Genomic DNA, 21,626 nt, shown 5'->3' on the forward strand with positions numbered 1-21,626 from the left:
CTGTAGAAAATGTCAATGATCTGAAAATGGTGCATACTTAAAAAACAGGTAATATTTCCCAGATGATGATCCTGGATTCAACAACCTGTTAATGTTGTTCAACAGAACATTGTATGAAAAAATATTTTTTCAAATTTAAGACAATAATTGAGCATGGATAGAATTTAAACTTTATGCCAACACAGTATGCTTTCATAATTTCTTTCTCTGTGTCCTGGGTTACAATGAAAAGGTGTAACCAAAAGTATGTATTTTATTACCATCTTCATGAGCTGTTAAAATAGGTGGGGCAGTGTTCTTTAATTTCTCCATGACTCAGCCTGATAGCTGCCCAGAGGGAGTTATCTCCATGACTCAGAATTACATCATCCCTTTGTGAGATGCTCCGCCCAGGGGGAGGAACCAAGCATTCCTATCTGGATATAATCTGAGGCTTGGAACACCAGGAGAGCACTACCACTGGATTCCCAGAGGACACCAGCTCAATATGCACCACTGGACCTCCAGAGAAGGACCAGACCCCTCTCCAGGATCACCGCTTCAACAGAATCCCATCTATCACTCCAACAGGACTGCAGCCACCATTTAATCAGACTGTTACCACCACCCTGACCAACAGGGTGTCAGGTTGTATTCTCACTGTCAGTTTAAGTCAAGAATTTCTGTATCATTGCCTCTATTTTAATTTTCCTATTAAATTGTAGATCTGACTTGGAATCTCCTGTTGGCTTGTTTTCAAACTCCTACACTCTGAAACATACTAATCTCAAATTTTATTGTTTTTCTTAATGGAAGCATACTCTTCATTATGTCTTTACACTAATAACAATCTGAAGATTTAAAAAAAAAAAAAGTACACGAACCTGTTCTTCTTCTGTAAAAGGTACAAGTGCCAGTGGTGGCAGGGGCTCCTCTTGTAAAATAGGCAGAAATTCCTTATCCAGAAGGTCTGAAGGTATCTGGATGAAAGAAAAAGAGCATTCTACTACATCCAAGTAGTATTTCCACTCCAGGGATGATGCCACACACATTGATTCACAAAAAAATTTTATTCTGCCAACTATCTGCATCCACCCAGTACTTCCAGTAACTTTTACTGGGGGTAGGTATAATTCCACTGGAAATGTACAACCCTCAGCAAAAAAAATTCTTATAAACAAGACAACACCCACCCAACAAGGCCACAGACATCAGAACTCAAACTTACCCATCATTGCAGCTTAAATAAGAATCAAGTGACATTTCATGTGGTAAATTAAAAACTATTGCTTTTAACTTCAACGCATTTTTATAGCCAGATTTTTAATTAACAAAACTACCACGTCCAGCACAGAGGTTGTATTTGATTTAAAGTAAGCAACTCCAATTTACAACCAACCAGGAGAGAAGGGAAAAAAAAAAAAAAAAAAACCCGCAAACCCAAACCAACCAACCAAAAAATCACACAAGAAAAGCCAAGTACAACAAAACTATATAGATTATGTAGAGAACACTAATGATTTAAATCAAAATAAATGTTAACACTAATTTTGAATCAGAACCTCCATCAATAGATGTGACCTTGAGAATGTGGACAAGAAGCTCCAATTACATACAGCCAAAGTGAGCTCTAATTATGCCAACGGACAACTGCTTCAAAAACATTTAGTTCATAACACCGAAGACATTTTTTCATTTAGATATATGCTAGCAGAAGTCTTCCTGCTTTCAGTCAGTCTCTTAATCAGAGAAGCAACAGCTTAAAAACATTGCTGACATCTACTAGCTGACTAGAACCACTCTCAAGGGTCCTCTCAGTTGTCATAACTAGAATCACTCAACACCCTGGAAACATGTGGATATCAAAACAAAGACATACTCTAACCATTATGCCCTTCTGGGAAACACGTAGGAAGAAAATATTCTTTTGGACCATTCATACCGGTGGGAAAACTTCCAAAACACAGGATATTCAAGGATTGTTCTGAATCAGCCCCAACAGCAGAGGTCTCAGCATCATCTGACATAACAAACACAAACTGCAAAAAGCAATGACCTCTGACTGGCTGACCTATTCAAGCATAACATCAAGATTTAAATTGCTGTTTCCTGAAGTAGAACAGGACAATTCTGCATGTTAAAGCATGGCTTTAAACTATCCCACACTTAACAGACTTAGAAAAATCTTTGACATCTGATGCCCTTAAATTCATGTTTGAGTAATGCAGGGCTCCCAGCATTATACGAGAATGTCAGCACAGCCAAGACAGGATAGGAACATGAAGCCGTGTGTGCCCATCTCCATTCCAAGCCCAAGACACAATCCTGACATCATTTCTTGCAGTCTCTCCCTCCTTGAAGGGTAAGGCTTTCAGGAGGATTCAGACTTCCAAGTCTGCTGCAACAATTAACCAACCACTGTCACCACCTAGAGAAAAACCCAATGTTTACAGCTGCAAAATGTATAAATAATTTGCCTGAAAGATCTCTGAAATTTTATATAATCTTTTACATAACTGACAACCTTTGTGTGAAGTGAAACCAGAAGGAAGTTCTTGACTTTCTATACTGCTCTTATGCATTACATGTCATTGTTTCTGTGTCCTGATTCCCAGGAAGTGAGCTACCTGAAGACTGCTCTCACTGGGCTAGTTACCTGCTAAAGTGAATTGACTTAAAATGGGATAAATAGAGACCTCTTGCTTTTTCCAGATGATCTGCTCATATGATTTACTGCCTGACTCTGTAGCTGAATCAAATAACTATTATGTACTACATTAAATAAAATCCTACTGAGGCAAGCAAATCTGCACAGCTGCAAGGAGACTTTAACCCACAGTCATCTCTGGCAGTTGGGACTGAATATGGCAGTGAGGTTTTTTTTGTTCTCTGGGGTACAGGAAGTTACCCCCAAAATGGAAAAAAACCAAAACCAAAAACCACACAAACAAAAATACAAACAAACAAAACTCCCAAAAACACACTGGATGCGGAAAAAGTGCAATCAAACAAGCACACACACAAACCCCCCCCTCCCCCCAGTCAGCCCTCTTCAGTCTGGGATTGCAAGGGATACATGATTTCCTTGTCCATAATCACAAAATACAAACAACTATTCCTAATCACAAGACTGTCATTAGGAATACACACATCAGGCCATCTTCCTCTTCCTGCTCACCTTATTATCCTTTAGAAAAAGTGCCAACATTTCTTCTCTCCCATAGCGATAGTCTGCTAGTTTGTACTTCGGCAAAGCCGGAGACAGAGGAGGGGATGTCACACTCCCGCCACTAGACAAAGCTCGCAGCCTAAAAAGAAAGCAGAAAAGCAATGAAAACTGAATTGAGAATATCTTCACCTGTGCTACCACCCCTCTGCACATTTACAGATTTGACACAAAATAAATACAATACTGAAAGTGAAGACATTAACAGTTTAACTTCAAAATTCTAAATCTCAGTGCTTCAATAGGAAGAGTGGAGGAGCCTCCCTTGTTTTACCCATAGCCAGGAAAGCATGAAAAAAAAAAATTCCCACGAGCACATCAAGGAATTCAACTTGCCTCAGGAAAACTCTTATGTTGACTGTATAGCAAGCCAGATATACCCCCCTAAAGCCTTGCCTAAGCTATTTACACAGTCTGCACACAAATCAGCGGGGCATCTTAATGACAACAGCTTCTTTTTGACAAGAAAAATTCTTACCATGCTAGGAGAGTGCAGCAAATATTAAGCTAAGGAAGGAGTTTATTCAGATGTTTCATGAAGTTTAACAGTATAGCACACTAAATTTTATAGCAAAGTTTCTTCTTGTGTCTCTGGAATCCTTCCTCACCATAAATCTCTTTTCCACAAGTTAAAATAAATGGCTTTTTTTAAGAGCGTATATACCATTTAACTTAGGCTATCAATAAAAGAAAAAATAAAATTTTTAAAAAAGAGATGTATAAAATATAGTGACACTACTTCAGAGATATTGCAAGCGACAATCTAATTTACGGTAGCAGATAAATATGCTATTACATTTGTTCCCATCCCACACAGGTAAGTTACTTAACTTCTGGAAGGTTGCATCTTACCGTTATACATTATTCTCACTGTGCAGGTGATTTAGTCTCATTCTACAGAGCCACTTCCTCAGCTACTCAAATGTTCGGCATTTTTGAGTTTGAGGAACGTTTTACAAAAGGATATGTGTGTCAAGAAACAAAACTCTGCCCATTTTCTTACATTCTCTTTGATGGGCAACTTAGACAAGTAAAACAATAAAAGCTCTTCTCAGCAATCAAAAAATCCTTTGAAGGTAAGGGGCTCTAAACTAAAATGGTGATTCAGACACTACCTTTCACCTAATTATTGAAGCATGCTTCCATTTGTTTTATTGTTCTTTAAACAGAAAGGAAAAAGTCATTTGCAAGTCAAATGTCGATCTTATTTTTTTAGTTTGGTGCCACCCCGTGGCAGTTCCTCTACATACCACTTTGAAACAAACCATGCCTGCACAAGAATTATTTAAAGGACTAGATGGCTCAGTACAATGCTCAACACCAATCCAGGTCAAACGTGACCCAGAGTTTGACTGTTAAGTGATACAGCAGCTTACGTGACAGACATGACTATAAGGCAACCCGAAAGAAAAATTATAAATCTTATGTTCCATTTTTCCTGTAAGAATCTAACAACTCACTGAAGTATAATATATGCTTCCATACATAATCTAATCTGGTTTTTAAACTAACTGGAGACTCACTATGAGAGTCCCCTCACTATGACACAGCAATGAAGCTACTGCTAAAATATGTGCTTTTTTTAGAATTGTCTTCCCCCTTCTCTTTGTTTAATATAACTTTGGCTTCCATCCATCAAGAATCTAATCATGTCTGTCTCCTACACTGAAGAGTGCTCCAGCACAAGATATCTGCCTGGTGGGTATATTTATAGATAGTGATAAATTCATTCTTTAACCTTCTTTCATTCTAACAAAATAGACTGAGCTCTCATTGTTTCACAGGCTGCAAATCATGTCTTATTTCTTCACTGAATCCTCTCCAATTTCTGTACATTGTGTATAGAAATGTGTCAGCAAAAGTGAATGTGTTCTTCCAGTAACAGTCCTACCACATGCTATGCAGCAACTGTGTTTCCTATAACCACTCCACATTCCCATTCACACACTTGGGAACCAATCACTCTTCAGAAACCACATAACCCAGAATTCTTGTCTGTAACTGAAATTACCAATACTTTAACAAGAAATTGGAACAAATACTGAATAATCACAGCTGTGCAATTGCTCTTTAGCAAAAGCCAGGACAATGCAACTCAGACAAGCTGTAAAACCAACAGTTGACAAAATTATATGACAGCATGGATTGAACACAATAGTTCTCTTTTCCTGACACTTTTCAATACAAACATGCAGGACACTGACATGAAACTCACTTTTACCATATTCCATACAGGACTTGGGTTTTTAAAAGCAGGAAAAGAAAAAGCTTGCTTAGCTATAGATTTAAGTATAGTGAGGAGACTTTAAGAACTTCCTTATTAACATGCATCACATAGAAAGACTGAATAAGCACATCTTTAATTATTCTGTGCCTACCTCCGAGATCATAGACATCATACCTCCCCCAAATCTTTGGCAGCAAGGTAATTATGCATTAACATAACACAAAACCCAACTCAATATTACAAAATTAGTCTTCACTTTGTCAATCGGCATTGTGTATGAACTGATTTCCATCACAGGCCAGGGACTGAGGTGAAGCAGGATGAAACAACAAAGATACTGTATCCCATTCAGTCCCATAATAAATTCTGCTACAAAGGAAAAAATTTCCTTTTAGACAAGTTCTGGAGTCTGACAAAACACACAAAACTTACCATTCAGGCCCAAAGTTAAGTGTCTGAGTTTCTGCTGCCATTTTTTCCTGTTCTATTTCTCTTTTTTAAAAAGCGTGAACCTGAAAAATAAAAATATTTATTATGAAAACAGCTGGTTTGATATAGCCCTTCATAGATTAACTCAAAATACAAAAGCACACCTGGACATGCAAAGAAGTGAAAAAATGTATAACATGGAAAAATTTTTTTAAGAAATCCATTTCAGCTCTTCAGCACAGATTGATTTACTAATATAGGAGCAATTGCATCAAGATTTCTTCCCTAAATCCCTCTATAACAGCTCAAACAGGACACTGGATCAGGGTGTCTGAGGAAACAATTTGTACAAACACTGAGAACTTGATGCATAATCCTCTTCTCTAAGAACAGTAACGCTTAATTAACAGAACTGCTGCTTCCTGACAATTACAAGAGGATAAAAACCCCACTAGAATTACAGCAAGACAGATTTCCCAGCTGAGTGGCACAGTATTCAGAATTTTCCACTGTTCACTCTTGAAAAATAAGCCTTCTAAAGATCAAGTATATCCAATGCTACAACATCCTCCAAAATTCTGCAGGCAAATGACAGTATTTTTTAATTCTTGGTTTTATTAAGCAAAAAAAAAGCATAACTTAAGACTTCAGCTACTTTCATTGCTACTAGCCAAGGCAGGTCCTGCAGACACTAGCAAAGCTCAGGTCAAGTTCCTAAACATCCAGAGTTTGTGGATAAGAGCAGATGAAGCCATACAGGAGGGAAAGAACAAGACTAAGGTAAGGCTATGAACTTTTCCCTAACAGAACCAAGTCTAGCTCAGGCAGTTCTGAAGAAGTGACTTTTCACACAATAAATACAGCTCTTCTTTCCTTCCAGCAGCAACCAAATCCAAATCTGCAGAGGAAGATAGTTTGGTTTTATAACAACCAAACACACTGTAGGTAAAGCCCAAGGAAAAAAAAAAGATTTGAAGCATCATCTGCAGACACTGGTTGATTAGACTTCAAGAACCCATAATGGCAGGGAGGGAACTTTGCTGTATCAGAACCATATCCCTTAACAGATCCAGGGACTATATAAGGAACTTCAGGAGTTTGTCTATATTTTGCATGAAAAGGTGATGAAAAAGAAAAGCAAAATCTGGGGAGGTAGAGGTGAAAAGGGCATGAGATACTGAAGAAAACAAGACAAAACCAAACAAAGGAAACAATTTTTTTCTTATATGCCACAAAAGTAATGATATTAAAGAAAATAAATCAATACCCTCAAAGCTAGAAGATGACAAAGCATACTGAAACCAAATATGTTAAAACTGCTTGAGCAGATTTTACCCAAATATTTTGGGCATAAGATTCCAAATGCTTATAAAACTCCCTGCAGCCTAAACCCACCAACTAGCACTTGGCTTATGTATTTTTAAGGCATCCTCTTTGTCCCATACACAAATTAATTTATATACAGATTGTAATGTTTTTATTTTCACAATAATTCTAGACAATGAAATGGAATTATCCCTACTACCTGCAACAGAAGCTAACACAAAAATACCCAGATATTGTCACAGTCCTAGTCTGAGATTATTTTGCTCTGATCTGAGTTGCCTTTCTGAAGCAGCTGACAGCTCATCAGAACATTCAAGGTATATCCATTCATTATCCTGAAAATCAAAATAAAAGGTGGCTTACCCAAAGACAACATGCAGCAGCCACACATGAAAATATTGTGGGGCAATTCAAGTAAACCATCCTGCACACTTGGGCAGAGACAAGCCTCTAACACAATGCCGGGTAGCCTTAATTGGATGGCTGTCCCTCCACTTCCTGCAACGCCTGTAATCCTTCTGCTGGGGGTGGGGCGGGGTGGAGACTTTTCAGATCAACACACGTGCATCACCAGGGAGCCCGGCATCTTCTAACTCCCAACATCAAAGCTAGGCTAGTATCAGTAATAGCAAAAAGGCTGGCACTGAGGGTTAAACTGCAACGAAAACACAGCTGAAATGCATCACATACAAGGACAAAGCACTAAAAACCAGTTAGGATCAAGCTGTTTACTGGTTCTGGACCCACTAGGCCCCACTCTTCAGACTCTGCATTACCTTCCCAAAAAACTGAGGATGCTGTGTCATGTTTCTCTACAAGCCTCCTTAGCAGTTTAGTACTTCAAGAATGCTAGTCTCATCCCAGAGCTGCTAAATGGTTTTCCCTATCCCTCATTTGGGCCACCGCACTTTGTTTTGTGAACCCTTCCTCTTCTGTATTGCATTCAGGTAAGTTACGCCATCCCTTGAAGTTCTGACTGTATGAATTTTGAACTGAAAACAAGACAACTGTAAGTGAATGAAAATGTACTGAATACATCCCCTAAAACCCAAAACAGATGTGCAAATTATCTGAATAGGTGTGACAGGTGAACTGAATAGACAACATTACCTGGAAACAAAATGCACACGAAAAAACAATTACAGGCAAGGCTGAGAGAAAACTGTTGGACAAGAGGCACTCTGGAAATGGGCAGTGATTTGGGAGGAGGAGGGCAGAGAACAGGGAGAAAGCTCAGAAAAGCTAAGACAGCAAGTGCACCAGAGGAAAACACTAAGCCACGTCAGAGCAGATGAAACAGAGGGAGTGGAAACCCTGTGCTGCTTCTGCTGGTTCTCAAAGCGGCAGCCAGAAGGGGAGAGCATGGAAGCCAACCCTGAAAGGAACCTCTGACAGTGACTGCACACCACACCTGGCTGGTGAGCAGGAGAAGCTGTACTAACTGGAAAGGCAAGTTGGAGTGGACTAGGCAGCACTCACATCACAGGAGGCAAAAGTCAGGGTGGAGCAAGAGAAAGCATGAGGAATTAGGAGATGGGAATGAATGATCAGGTCACAAATTCAACCATTTTGGCTAAGCAAAAGGCATGAACTTATCACATCTTTATTATCTAGATCACTTTCTTGGGTCTTAAAATTCAATATTAATAACTGACATGTTCATTTTGGCCTTTATTAAAAAGCTGCTTCCTTATTAAGCAAGGATGGCAAACTACAAAAATAATACATACCTAACATTTCCTCCTTGATACAATTTAATGAGGAAAAAGCCCCTTTCTGAACAGCTAGTTTTGTGAGTCAAGGTTTTTCTCCAAATCAACAGCTATTGACTGAGGAATCTCCACAGTGACAAATTTTATATGGGCAGAGAGCACATGGGGCAGCCTCAAGCTGAAGAGAGAAACTGAGGCAATATTTTGATAATGGCCAGTTAACACTACTACTTGGCCAAGAAGGCTACCTGGTGCTTCCCACCACTCCTCCACACAGGAACATTTTCTCCAAAGTTTTCTTCAAATAAGGTCAACACTTGATCAAGGTGCCAGTACAACCCTACAAACCACTGGGGTTTTCCTGCATATTTCAGGAAGAATGGAATTGGTTCATGAACCGGAATTGGGACCCCATTCTCCTGAGGTGACACCACAGCCACCGACCTGCCATCAGCATGTAGGAATGAAGAGAAGAAATCACATCAACCCCACAAACAACCTGCAGGCTGGCAAGGGGGGAAAAAACCCCTATTTTGTCAGGTGCTTAGTACTTTTTGTCTGAACAGACACAAACTATAATCCAATAACATGAAGCCTTTAAGTACCTTTCACTCACAATTAACAGATAATATTATATATGCAGATGCTGCCATCAGCAACACTCATTTCACTGGTTCACTTTAGGAACAATGCTTATTTTACCAAGCTTGCAGTTTCTTAAATTATTTTTCAAGCTCACTATTTAGTACCTTAAAAATGTATTAAAGCTCATAAACATCTGCTGCAGACACAAGCCTGAACTTGATTCTACTGCCTAGATTTATGTGTTAAAATGCATAAGATGTTTCAGTTGGAGGTCTACAATTACTGTGGCACATTTTGCCCATAAGCTCTGGTATTTTATTTAAAACATACAGGTAGCTAATAAATAGCTAGACAAAAAGCTGTTTTCAGAGTTTTGAAAGATCAAAACTACCATGTTTCCCAGACTTTGCTCAACCTCACATAACTGCCATTTAAGGTTCATCTGTTACTGACAGGCACCAACATTAAGATTTTCAGGCAATGTTAAATTCCTACATTTCTATTACAGAATTCTCACAGCTTGCAGCTCATGGCAATGTCTCTCACCAAGACGTTCTGCTGTTCTAGGCAGAGACTACCAAGACAGAGATTCTTAGTGTTCCAAGTCTAGGCAATGGCTGCATTCAGGTCTGCCCATCTAATCTTTTCTGCAGACAAAAGAACAAAACAAAACCCACCACCACCAAAACAAAACCTAACAAAAAACCACCATATAGTTTTGGGGCTGCTGCATGCTTAGGTTTTTTATTAACTCTGGAAACCCAAAAAAGATATACCACTGATCCTTCCTATACACAGCTATTTTATTTTGAAATGGTCTACTCTTCGATCAGAGGTATTTAGGAAGAAAAGTATCCTTTCCTTTCAAGGTAGTTCTGTTGCTACTGTAGGTCTGAAACAGTCTTTTAAACCTAGAAATTGGATGAAAATTTGAGAACCAAAGAACACAACAGAAACCCAAAATGAGCAGACTTAAGTGCGAGGAAATGGGTTCGCCTTAAATAAACATGGAGAAGGAATTTAACAGCAGTGCTCCACCATTCAACAGCAACATTACATCAAGATGACAGAACTTCGCCTTCCACAAGCAAGAAAACATTCCACAGGCAGCTACTAGAGCTAGCTAATGTCAGTGCCAGTAACTGTGTTTTTAAAAAAATTAACAGGTTGACTGAATAATTAATGCTGATTTCCTCTAATTCTTGAAATATTAAAGATGATCCACAACTGTATGCAAGCCACCTCTGAAGTACAATGGTAAACAGGATGACTCAGGTGGCTACACTACCTGTCTTGTTTGATATTAATCACTGGCTAAAGCAGACAACACTGATTAAAGGACACTGACATAATTAAGGCCAGGAAACACAGACTTATGGAAGACATTCAATGAAAATATAGTTTTGTAAGAGTAGAAATGTCATTGCTTGAGCAAGTAGATAAATTTTAACTTCTGCACGACATTTCAATTCACTGGAACGTTAAAAAGGACAAAATCATTCAGAACCACACAAAAGGTCTCACGTCATCACAACCTAATTTCTATTCTCTTCTAAAGAATCTACAACAACCCATCTCAGACAGAATTCTCAAAACCAAGTAAAAGGTAAGAAGCTATCTTCTACCGAGTCTGTAACACTGACCCACAAAACTTCTAAAACCTAAGGATGACAAACGTGGATATGGTAAATAATGGAACTGACACATCATCAATAGTACCATCATGAATTATTCAATGACTCAGTCCAGTCTAGCAGGTTGCACTGAATAAAGCAAAGTCAAGAGACTCACAAGCAGAACACACAGGTGATATATAAGAAATGCAAGACTATTCTGGAAATCAGTCCTGAAACCATGCTGAGATTTATGACATTAATCAACTGAAAAGGAATATATGATACAGCATTGACTAAAAGAGCTAACAAAAAACACTTAACCCCAGAAAAAGAAAATGCAGAGTACATATACACCAAATTTTACCACTGAAGGGATATGGTGTCTTTTCTGTTGTAAGAGGCAAAAGAGCTGATAAATCAGGTGTTCAAAATTGATAGAACCTGACAGACATGCCCTGCAGTGAGGAGAAAAAACACCAACAACATACTAAAGCTCTATTTATTGAGCTTTGAGAAAAAATTAAGTATCTTAGTCTGTAAATGATCACGCAGGTAAAAACATCTGAAGACCCAAGTTTATTCAGTGAAGGGACTGAAGCAAGACATTCAGAGATAATCAACAAAGTTAGATGGTTTTAGGTCAATGTGACATGATTTTCTAAGAAGTATGTTCTAGTATAAACAGAAAATTAATCAGAAAAAAAATCTATTAGTCACATTATACAAGATGCCACACAACTCACAGGAGTCCCTTCTGGCTTACCAGACCTTATTCCTGATAAAGGCAGTGAATTTTCCAACTCTTGCAAAAGTATTTCAAACTCTCGGCAGTTTCTGAACAAAAAGTGTCCAAGACTACCTCAAACAGCGCTTTCAAATTGGCACTCCTCTGCTCACTACACAGATCCACTTAAAGCTTTATGGAGCACCGTAGCTTGCAACATCTTGCACCCACGTCAAGAACAACAAATACAAGTAGCCCTTCAGGGATAGAATGACACAAGAGACTAACAAGACCTACACACCTAACAACCAAACCCAAGAAAAATTTAGAACATTAAGTAACACAATTCCAGATGTTCTCCTTTCCTACCTACTGTTGTGAATTTGATGGTTTAGAGGTAGGCTGGAGAGCTATCCACTTCTTGCTTCACGCAGCCAAATCTGAATGCTTTTCGCACTTTCCCCACCAGAACACAGCGCGACCTCCACCTTTACTACCAGACTCCCAGCCAAAGGCAGACACCAGCGATTAAGCTCCAAGCAGTCAGGGAACCACACCCTTGGCCTTGCCACTGGCTGGAACACAAATGCTTCTCATTCCAAATCCTATCCCAAAATCCTGCCAGGGCTCACTTTCCAGCTAAAAAAAAAAAAAAAATCACTTCCACATCTGTCTACCTCACACATGGAAAACTTGCTGGTAGATAAACATTTCGTCTGTGCCCTTCCACAAGGCATTACAGATGAGGATGCCAAGTCTGTCTACCTGCTCCCCAGCAAGGCCAGCAACCAAAACCCCACTGCAGCACCTCTCTCCCGCTCATCACACACGTTATATAGCCAATACGTATTTTCTAAGTGGAACAACACAGCTTCAGACTACATTCACTGAAAACAGTCACTGAATTAACAGATCTAGGTTGCTGTGAGGGTTCAGGAGTTTGTTCTTAAAATGTAATTCAAATAAGCAGCTTCTTTGGGCTTTGGAAATTCTCTCCGTCCCCTCTCCCCCTGTTCCTTAAGGCTTCCTGCTCATGCAGTTCTGAGATATCCTATACTTCAGGAAACAAACATCCAACAGTGAGTGTTTAATAAAATGTTCTAACAGAGAGAATCAGAATGTGTATCAGACTGCATACTACCTATGAACTACAACACTTTTTAACAGCTTATCAATTTTTGCAAAATTTGCTAAAAAAATTAACTTCTTTTGATCTAAGAACCGTAACTTTGTAAATTGACTTGTGATGTTAGCCTGACCCCAACCTTAGTACTCTTAAAACTTAGTATAACAGAAAATCACATATGCAAGTGATTCAGCATTAACTAAGCCTATCATAAAAGCTTCCAGTGGTTTAAATGGTGGTTGAATGGCGCCTCTGATTTATTAAGTTATGAAACGTTTTTACATAAAAACCTTGCCATATGCTATTCCATGATCAGCCTCACTCACTTTCTGTCACACACAGTCTAACACTGACGTCAGTCCTGCTTTGAGCAGGAGGCTGGAGCAGACAACCACCAAAGGCTCTTCCAACTAAATCATCCTCCGATTCTAACACATGTGGCTCAAAAGATCAGTTTATAAATCCATTACTTGCCAGCCAAACCAACACCTTGCCACATGACATTCTAAGGCTGAAGACATGTAAATTCAGCTATTCAGCTATCTATCATCACAAAACTTCACCCAAAGTCATCTCCAGTGTCCAGAGCATATCTCTTCCTTGTTTCTTCCAGTCTGAAGACTGGACACACTACCACACACATATCCCATCTGCTTTCACCCAAACTGATCTACCCACTGACATCTACAGCCTCTGAGTCTTCCAGTCACACAAGCCAGTATTTTTATCATAAAATACTACTAACAGAATGCAATTTACATTTATTATCAAGGAGAAAACATAAAAAACCCTATTTCATTTTAGCCAGAACTTGAAACAAGTATTTCTCTACTGAATAAAAAGGACAAAATTTCAAGTAACAAAACTTGAAGTGCAATGCATCATGCTTACTTTCACTGAAATAGTAACTATTTAACAGTACAAAACTATTTTCTAACCATTTTTTGTAACTGCATATGTAAGCTTGTTTATCTGTTTATAATGACAAACTACATATACAATATACATATATGTATATAAGGAAACCTACTAAAGCCATCAAGTAATTGTTCTTTATTTCCCTAGACTTTTTAAATATATGCCCAAAGAGAGAGAATGATGATAATGCACAGTTTTAATAACTAGCTGAGACAATCGAAAATTAATAAGTGATCCAAAAGGCAGTCAACAAAGCAGTGTTTGAAAACAATTCTCTAAATATCCATCAAAATTTTTCATTGACCTATACACCCTATAACCTCTACACAGCTCATGGAATTCCTTCTGATTTTCTTTATAATCCTGATGTCTACATATCCAGCTTCTATATATTACAAGCTTTAAGGATTACAGGAGAGGCTCACTCCTGAAAAAACACGCTTTGATTTCATGCTTGCCAAAACCTCAGATGCATCACAACAATTCTATGCATCCTTTCCTTTAAAAAAAAAAAAAAAAAAGACAAAGATAAAAATTTTAATGGCAGGCTAGCTTCCCATGCAAACATCAAGCCATCTCTACAGTGTCTAAATTCAAGGAGAGTTTATTCACCTTTAGAGGAAATGGAATTAAAGCCCTCCCTCTGCAAAAAAAGAGAAGTGGACACGTTTTGTAATCAACACACAGTGGCAATCTCAGCTCTTAACAAAGCAATGCAAAAACCTCAGCCTGCTACAATCCCCAGCTGCCATCTGATCTAAACATGAAAAAATAATGGTATTAAACATTCCCATGATGAACTGGTTATATATATCCAACACACATATTACCACCAACCACAAGAGGGCCAATGCCGTACAGACCTTGTCACTTAAAGCACTTAATTCTTAGTTCTGTCCATAACTTAGGCACACCTTGAGCAAACTTTCTAAGTTTTCTCACTTCTGGTGATTTTCAAGCCAAATCCTTTGTGCAACAAAAAAAAAAAACCGTTCCAGAGTTGAGAGCAAGAGACAAAAGGAGAGGCTAAGCTGGGTAGAAAACTGATTTTGTTCCCATAAAAGCAAACTCCGTCCCCCTGCAGCATTTCACACATCTTGGATTTCAAATGTCACTCTATGAATTAAAATAAATTGATGAGAAAACCACACAAAGAAAGAGCCTCTTTCAAGGCAAATGCTTCCTCAGTAAACAAAGAAATAGGTTTCTCCTCACCAAGGCATCCAATAGATCCATAGCAAGCTCTGTAGGGAGAAGGCTCCCTTGCTCTGCCCCATAGCTCTACCTACTATCATGAATTAAATATAGCTTATCACCACTAATCTTTGAGCAGAAGCACTGAAGGGGGAAAAAAAGCAAGAAAAACAGAAAAATTAAGAAAAAAATGCTTGGAAATGGATTTTTTTTTCTAAATCAGACTATGAGAGAACTTAACACCATACTTTTTAAAGTCCTAAGGAAGAATTTTTAAGACCTTAATGAAAGAATAAGAAACATATATACGACAGTTACTTGAACTTACAAGACCAGATGAAAGTAGGCAAAATCAAATTTCACGTTCTTAGTAATTAAAATAAATAGATAAATAAATGAAGAGAGACAGCAAAGGGGAAGGCATAGATCATAGTGCCCAGCTCATCTTCATCAGTTACTGTGAACCAGTGCTTTCCCTTCTAGGTTTAAACAAAGTTCCAGCAGAGAGACATACCAGCAAAGCCTTCAGCCATTCACTGTCCCAACAAGGTGTTCCAGGGGACTCTGACATTAGGGTTGGGTTTTTTTTTTTATGAAGTATCTATAGAGCTTAAAAAACTGCTGGTTTTTTTCTTACATTCAGGTATGAGGAACTCCAGTTTCTGACAGAACTTCATTCAGACAACTGGCCTTAGCAGAGAGATACAGTGGCACTTAGTCTCAAATCCTTAAAAAACCCAAAACCTTCTTCATGCTCCCTTTTTACACAAAGTTTTTTCCTCAACCGAGGAGTAAAACAGTAAGGAAAAAAATTAATTACAAAGCCCTCAACTGTCTATTTACAAGCATTTTTTCACTTACATAATCATAGAGGTCATAGTTTTTAGTTTACTGTATGTTTTAGAAAGGCAATCAAAAATGCTAATAGCAGCACCTGAGGATATTTTACTATCCTCAAGATCAACACTTGTAACAAAAAGAGGATCTACAAGAGTTCAAGGCTTTACTGTAGTATCAAGTTTTTTCGTAAGCACCCTGTGAAACAAATCATTCCTGCTCCAAGACCACATTACATTTTAGTTCTATGATCTTGCTTTAAAAGACAGGCTCAAGAAACCATTCAGGAAAAGGCCCCAAAAGAAATACAGTGTCCAGGTGTCCCCAGGCACATTCCTGTATTCTGGGGTGGGGAAAGCCTGAGAAACTCTTAAAATCATTCAGCTCCTGGATTTATACACAATATTGTCAGATACTGAAACTGGTTATCAAAGTCTCAACATAAGAGGTGAGATCCAACTTCCAGGATTCTGCCCTTTCTTTAATCCACCTGGCTATTAGACAGAAACTTTATTTTTTTTTAAATCACACATTCACTGAGAAATTAACACCAACACATAACCACTGACATCAATTAACTTGTACAACTGCATGAACCTGGGGAGCAAAGCAGGTGCAGAAGGGGCCACAGACAGTCCAACATTTCTACTGGCACCCCCAGGACCAATTAAGTCACACATTTTCACACTGGCATCAGCTAACTGCTCAAAGGATACCTACTCAAGCGCATGGCAAGAAAACCAACACCTCATAGCAATAATGCTCTTCTTATCTACTGCAGTCACCACCCAATAACAGAACGTAAAAATACCAAAACAAAGCTTTTGTTGGTGACAACTGCAACCAATTTTGCTTACAAAGGTTTCCAATTATCACACTGTGCATCAACCAAATGCTCCATTCACAAAACAGCAAATTAATTTGTGTTTATTAAAGTTTCTTAAGAACAAAAGCAACCAGCACAGTTATGAGAAAAGAAAAAAAAAAAAAATTCACACGTACTTTCCAGGAACTTGCCCAAGTCAGCTCCTGAAGCAAGAAAATAGAATGAGCAGCAAGAAGTTAGAGAAATATAATCAGAATTCAAAAATCCTTTCCCTGCCCACCCAAGTACACAGATGTTCAAGAATTACAGTAAAAGCAGCACACCACGAACGTTGAACTGAACATTACTGGGGAAGACGTGTTTTTTTATTCCAGAAGCACTACTTAGCAACACCTCCTTTTGGCCTACACCTTGTCCCACTTCAAAGCGCAATCACAGAGAACTGAAAGAGCCGTAAGTGCTCTGTTGACACTGAAACTACTTGTCTTGGATCAATACCAAACGTACACAATTCTGATCGATGCTCTCTTCAGCCTGCCAAGGCCTCTCCAGTCAAACACTGCCGGTCACCGCTGCTCCCAACACCCTGCTGCCTGCGCGGAAGAAGGCTCGGAGCTCCCTCCTTCCTCAGCCAGTGTAACCTGACAGGGCTGGCCGTGCTCGAAGCGGGGCTCACCGCGGCGCTCCCGCTGGGCTGGGAGGGGACGAGCGAGTTCACAAGGGTCAGTGCGAGGGGAGACGGCCCCGGAGGGCGTGAGGAGCCGCGGGCGCCCCGCCGCCGCCTGACAGGCACCAAGGACCCGCATGGAGAGCTCAAGGCCCGCTCGCCCCAGCTCCAACGACCCCCGCAGAGGCCCATGGGGAGCGCAGGGGGGCCCTCCAGACGCAAACCTTCCCCCCCACCCCCCCCCGCCCCCGGGGCGGCCTCGCCTCCCGGTTAGGCCGCGGGGCGCCTCGGTGCTGCGGCAGCCGCGGCGGACGGGGACCGCCGACGGGGCCGGTGGTCGGGCGGGGCGCGCGGCGGCGGGGGCGTGCCGGGGGTGGCCGGGGCGGCGGCGGGGCCGAGCGGTAGTGGGACGGCATTACCTGCGCTCCCGGGCGGAGAGTCCCTCACAGCCGCGGCGACTCCTCAGCCCAACAACACAAGATGGCGGGTGCGCCGCCACGCAGCGTCACGTGAGGACGAAGCCACGCCCCCAGCCCCCGCCGCGGGACCCGGATGAGCGGCGGCGCTTCCCGCCCACCGCCCATGTGACGCCACCGCGAAGGGGCGGGCCTCCAGCGCCCCCTGCCGGAGGCGTGAGCCCGCCGCAGCCGCCCGCCCCCCCCGTTCCCCTTTACTGCCCTGAGGGGAGATGGAGGGAGATGGCTGGGCCGGGGGGTCCCCGCGCCTCCCGCCCTGCCCGAACCCCCGGTAATCAAATCACTGCGCCACTTCCCCCGCACTCGGCACTGGTAAGGCCACACCTTGAATCCTATGTCCAGTTTTGGGCCTCTCAATTCAGGAAGGGCATTGAGGGGCTGCAGCATGTCCAGAGAAGAGAACAGAGCTGGGGAAGGTTCACCAGTTCAGACTGACAAGGAGCAGCTGAGGGAGCTGGGGGGACTCAGCCTGAAGAAAAGGAGGCTCTGGGGGGCCCTTCTTGCTCTCCACAACTCCCTGTGACAGGAGGGTGCAGCTGTGGGGGTCGGGCTCTGCTCCCAGGGAACGAGGGACAGGACAGGAGGACATGGCCTCAAGCTGCACCAGGAGAGGTTTAGGCTGGACATCAGGAAGAAATTCTTCACGGAAGGGGTGATTACGCATCGGAAGGGACTGTCAAGGGAGGTGGTGGAATCACTGTTTCAGGAGGTGTTCAAGGAACGCTTGGACGGGGCACTCAGTGCCCTGGTCCGGTTGACAAGGTGGGGATCAGTCACGGGTTGGAGTCGATGAACTCAGAGGTCTTTTTCAACCTGAATGATTCCGTGATTCTGCCACCCTCCCGCTGCTGTCTCACATACACACACACACACACACACACACACACACACAGGCGTCCTCAGCACCGCAGTGTGGCTCCCAGGCTTATCTGTTGCCTCTGTGTGGTTCCATGAGGCAATTCAGCTTTATCGGTGGCCACAAGAAACCGTGTGAGAAGCCACCGTGTGTGAGCACTCACAGTGCCCAGGGACCGAGGGCTGGACCTGCTCTCGCCCGGGCACTGGAGGAGTCCTGAGGACACGCTGCCGTGGGAGTCACCCTGGGAGGCGGCAGCAGGTGCCGCTGCTACTGACAGAGAAAGGGCATTAGATGATACATATTTTGACTCTTCCTGATGGAAAAATCAGGAGCTCAAGGCAAACTTTCTTCAGCTAAAAATACCAGTTTATTTTTAGTCCCCAAACCCATATTAGTACATGATGCATGTGGTTCCTTCAGCCTAAAAAACCTATTTTGGGCTGTTACGCACTGCTGAAGGTATAACCGTTTTCAGCTGAAACAGTTTCACTCCAATCATGATGTCGGCCACAACCCATGTAGCTTTATCCCTCCTCTTCTAGGTGGATAAATACTTGTCATTGTGTACTGAATGACAGCCAAAAATGATGCAACAGTGAACACCAGTGATTCTTATGAGCTAATGGGCTGAAAGCCTGTAATTCTTGGGGCTTATTTTTAGCTGAGAGCTACATAGGACTACCTCACCCAAAAACCTTAGAATGGAATTTCTCTATTAGGAGGCTGGTATGGAAAAGCAAAGCTCCCTAGAAAAGGGCTGGTCTCTGATAAGCTGCATTCAATCCCCCTGGTTGTTGTCACACAGCTTGAGCCAATACTAATAATGATAAAGAGAGGGATGGAGGAGACAGAGCTGCATTTCAAGTTGTCAGTGAGAACTTCCAATTTCATTGCACAAGCAGCTGTGCCTTGTTATTCTACTTATCAGCTGTGAGTTTGAGCACTCAAAAATATTTTCACATGCTCTAAGACAACCTTTATCTGAGATGGGAGATGTTTAGCACTTGTGGAATTTTTTTTTCCCCAGTTAGCACAAACATTATATTACTGAGACAAAAAAAAAAAATAGAATTCAAGAAGCATCTGAAACATGCCTCATCTGAAGAACTTGGCATTTCTGTAAAATACCTCAAGGAAACTCAAATGACAATCTTTTGGTAATAGCAGATGCATCTTAAATCTTCCACAACACTCATTCAAGCAGAACAGGGAGAATCTCATGAAAATTCAAGACTGTACCTGTGCAGTAAAATTCCTGCATGGCTCAATGACAGAACGTCAGCTGATACTGTGTAGGTGTGAAATCACCCCAGCAGCCAGTCTGGCTACCAAGGGCATGATGTACTTCAGAGCCCTGGATTACTGTGCCAATTCATCCACACTACTAAAAATCCAAGTGGAGGGAAGCAGCATTCCCAACAAACTGTAAACCTTCCTTACTAACCCCTTGTTTTCACCCATTCCGGCTTGGAGGCAAGAGCCTGCCTCCCTCAGTACAGTAGTGAACACAGAGCACAGCTTTGAAATGATACATAATGATCATAAAGCAGTCCAGAAAGATGTGTCACAGTCATGTTTCCCCTTGCCACTCCTACGTTTTGTTACTTGGAAAAGTGGTTCCCCCGTTTGTTGAAATAACCAGGGATTTTCTCTGGGAAGAGTCAATGTCTTCTCAGCAGCCTCTGTTTTCCATGTCCTCATTTGTCACATCCCTAAAAATAATGAAAACAGCAGCAAAGCAGGCAAACGTTCAACTGCAGTTTTTAAAGTCAGTCACTTCAATGCATGTCACCTCAGGTGGCTTATGCTGAAAGACAATACCACAAACAAGCTGCTACTTCTGCAACACTCAATTACTTTTAGATGTCTTTTTTGGATTTATTCAGACACTCCCAGAAAGGTTAAAATGTTATTTTGTCACCTTAATCCTCACAGATAAATCCCAAACCTCAAGCCAGGAAGAGCCTGATCACACCATTTCTCTTCCTCTCCACTGTGACTACACCGAGCTCTTCAGGTGAGACTTCCTGCTGCCACAGGCTGTCCCCTGCAGCCAATGGCAATGGCTGTGACAGGAGCATCTTTGGGAAATCCACTGCAATCTGAGCATCCAGACAGGCTGAACCCACCCTTGGTGCTGGCTGAAGTGCTAGTGACTCCTCTATTGTACTTTGCCTACTCTGGGAAATGTTAAACAAAATCCCTTCAGGGATCAAGGACTACCTGGAGTTCCCATTCTAAATGAATGACTTGAGGCAAGTCTTTTTCCCTTCTGAGAAAGACCACTAAGTGCAACAGGCTTTTCATCAAACTCCTCTAGTTGCCATCGTAGAGCTAAGTCAGTTGGGGAATGTCAGAAATACCAGACAGGGATTAATGTACCAGCAGGCATCACTAAAGAGAGCTGTGATTGCCAGGACCTTTGAGAGCCACCTGTGGTGACCTCAGGCATAAAAGGACAGAGCATCAAGGATTGTAATAGATAAATTACAAGTAAATACAACTAAGTATTGTCACATGGTTTTAGGTGGGAGATACAGCTAGAAAACTTCTCTTCAATACTTCTGCATAACCTAATGACACTGTTAATCCAACCCAATAATTGCCAGCAAAACAGAACAATTCAGAAAGCAACTATTTTCCCAATGTCCATTTTTGCAAAGCTAATTTCAAAACACACATTGCTGCAACTGCAAAATAAATGGACATCCAAAAGCACTTACTGTTCATTGCACTGAATGCACGTCCCAACTAACAGCACCCGTTTGAACAAAACCACAGATAATGTTCATTTCCTTACTAAAACTTGTCAGCTGGAGTTTACTCAATTCTATTAAAATAAAACCACTAGAAAGCCTTTTTCCACCTTCCTCTCCTGCAGCCCTGGGCTCCTTACCCA

At 41.3% G+C, this 21,626-nt stretch overlaps 1 protein-coding gene across 9 annotated transcripts in view; it reads right to left on the reverse strand.

The window, feature by feature from the left end:
* Positions 1–17,890, reverse strand: part of GIGYF2 (GRB10 interacting GYF protein 2) — a 77,058-nt gene extending 59,168 nt beyond the window's left edge. For 7 of the 9 annotated variants that reach the window (XR_014226714.1, XM_082288322.1, XM_082288321.1 and 4 more), the window contains exons 1-4: positions 17,812–17,890; positions 5,865–5,944; positions 3,158–3,287; positions 864–959 (exon numbers count right to left, since the gene is read on the reverse strand). Coding sequence is in view for 8 of the 9 variants with exons in the window: in XM_082288322.1 (XP_082144448.1) it covers positions 864–959; positions 3,158–3,287; positions 5,865–5,905 (267 nt within the window). In the remaining variant the exon portion in view is untranslated. Of the gene's footprint in view, positions 1–863; positions 960–3,157; positions 3,288–5,864; positions 5,945–16,901; positions 16,929–17,232; positions 17,420–17,811 lie in introns of all 9 variants that reach the window. The other 2 variants (XM_082288318.1, XM_082288319.1) reach the window with 2 other exon arrangements.
* Positions 17,891–21,626: the final 3,736 nt, after the last annotated feature.

Source organism: Coloeus monedula, assembly GCF_965178545.1.
Source record: "Coloeus monedula genome assembly, chromosome: 10".
NCBI lineage: Eukaryota > Metazoa > Chordata > Aves > Passeriformes > Corvidae > Coloeus > Coloeus monedula.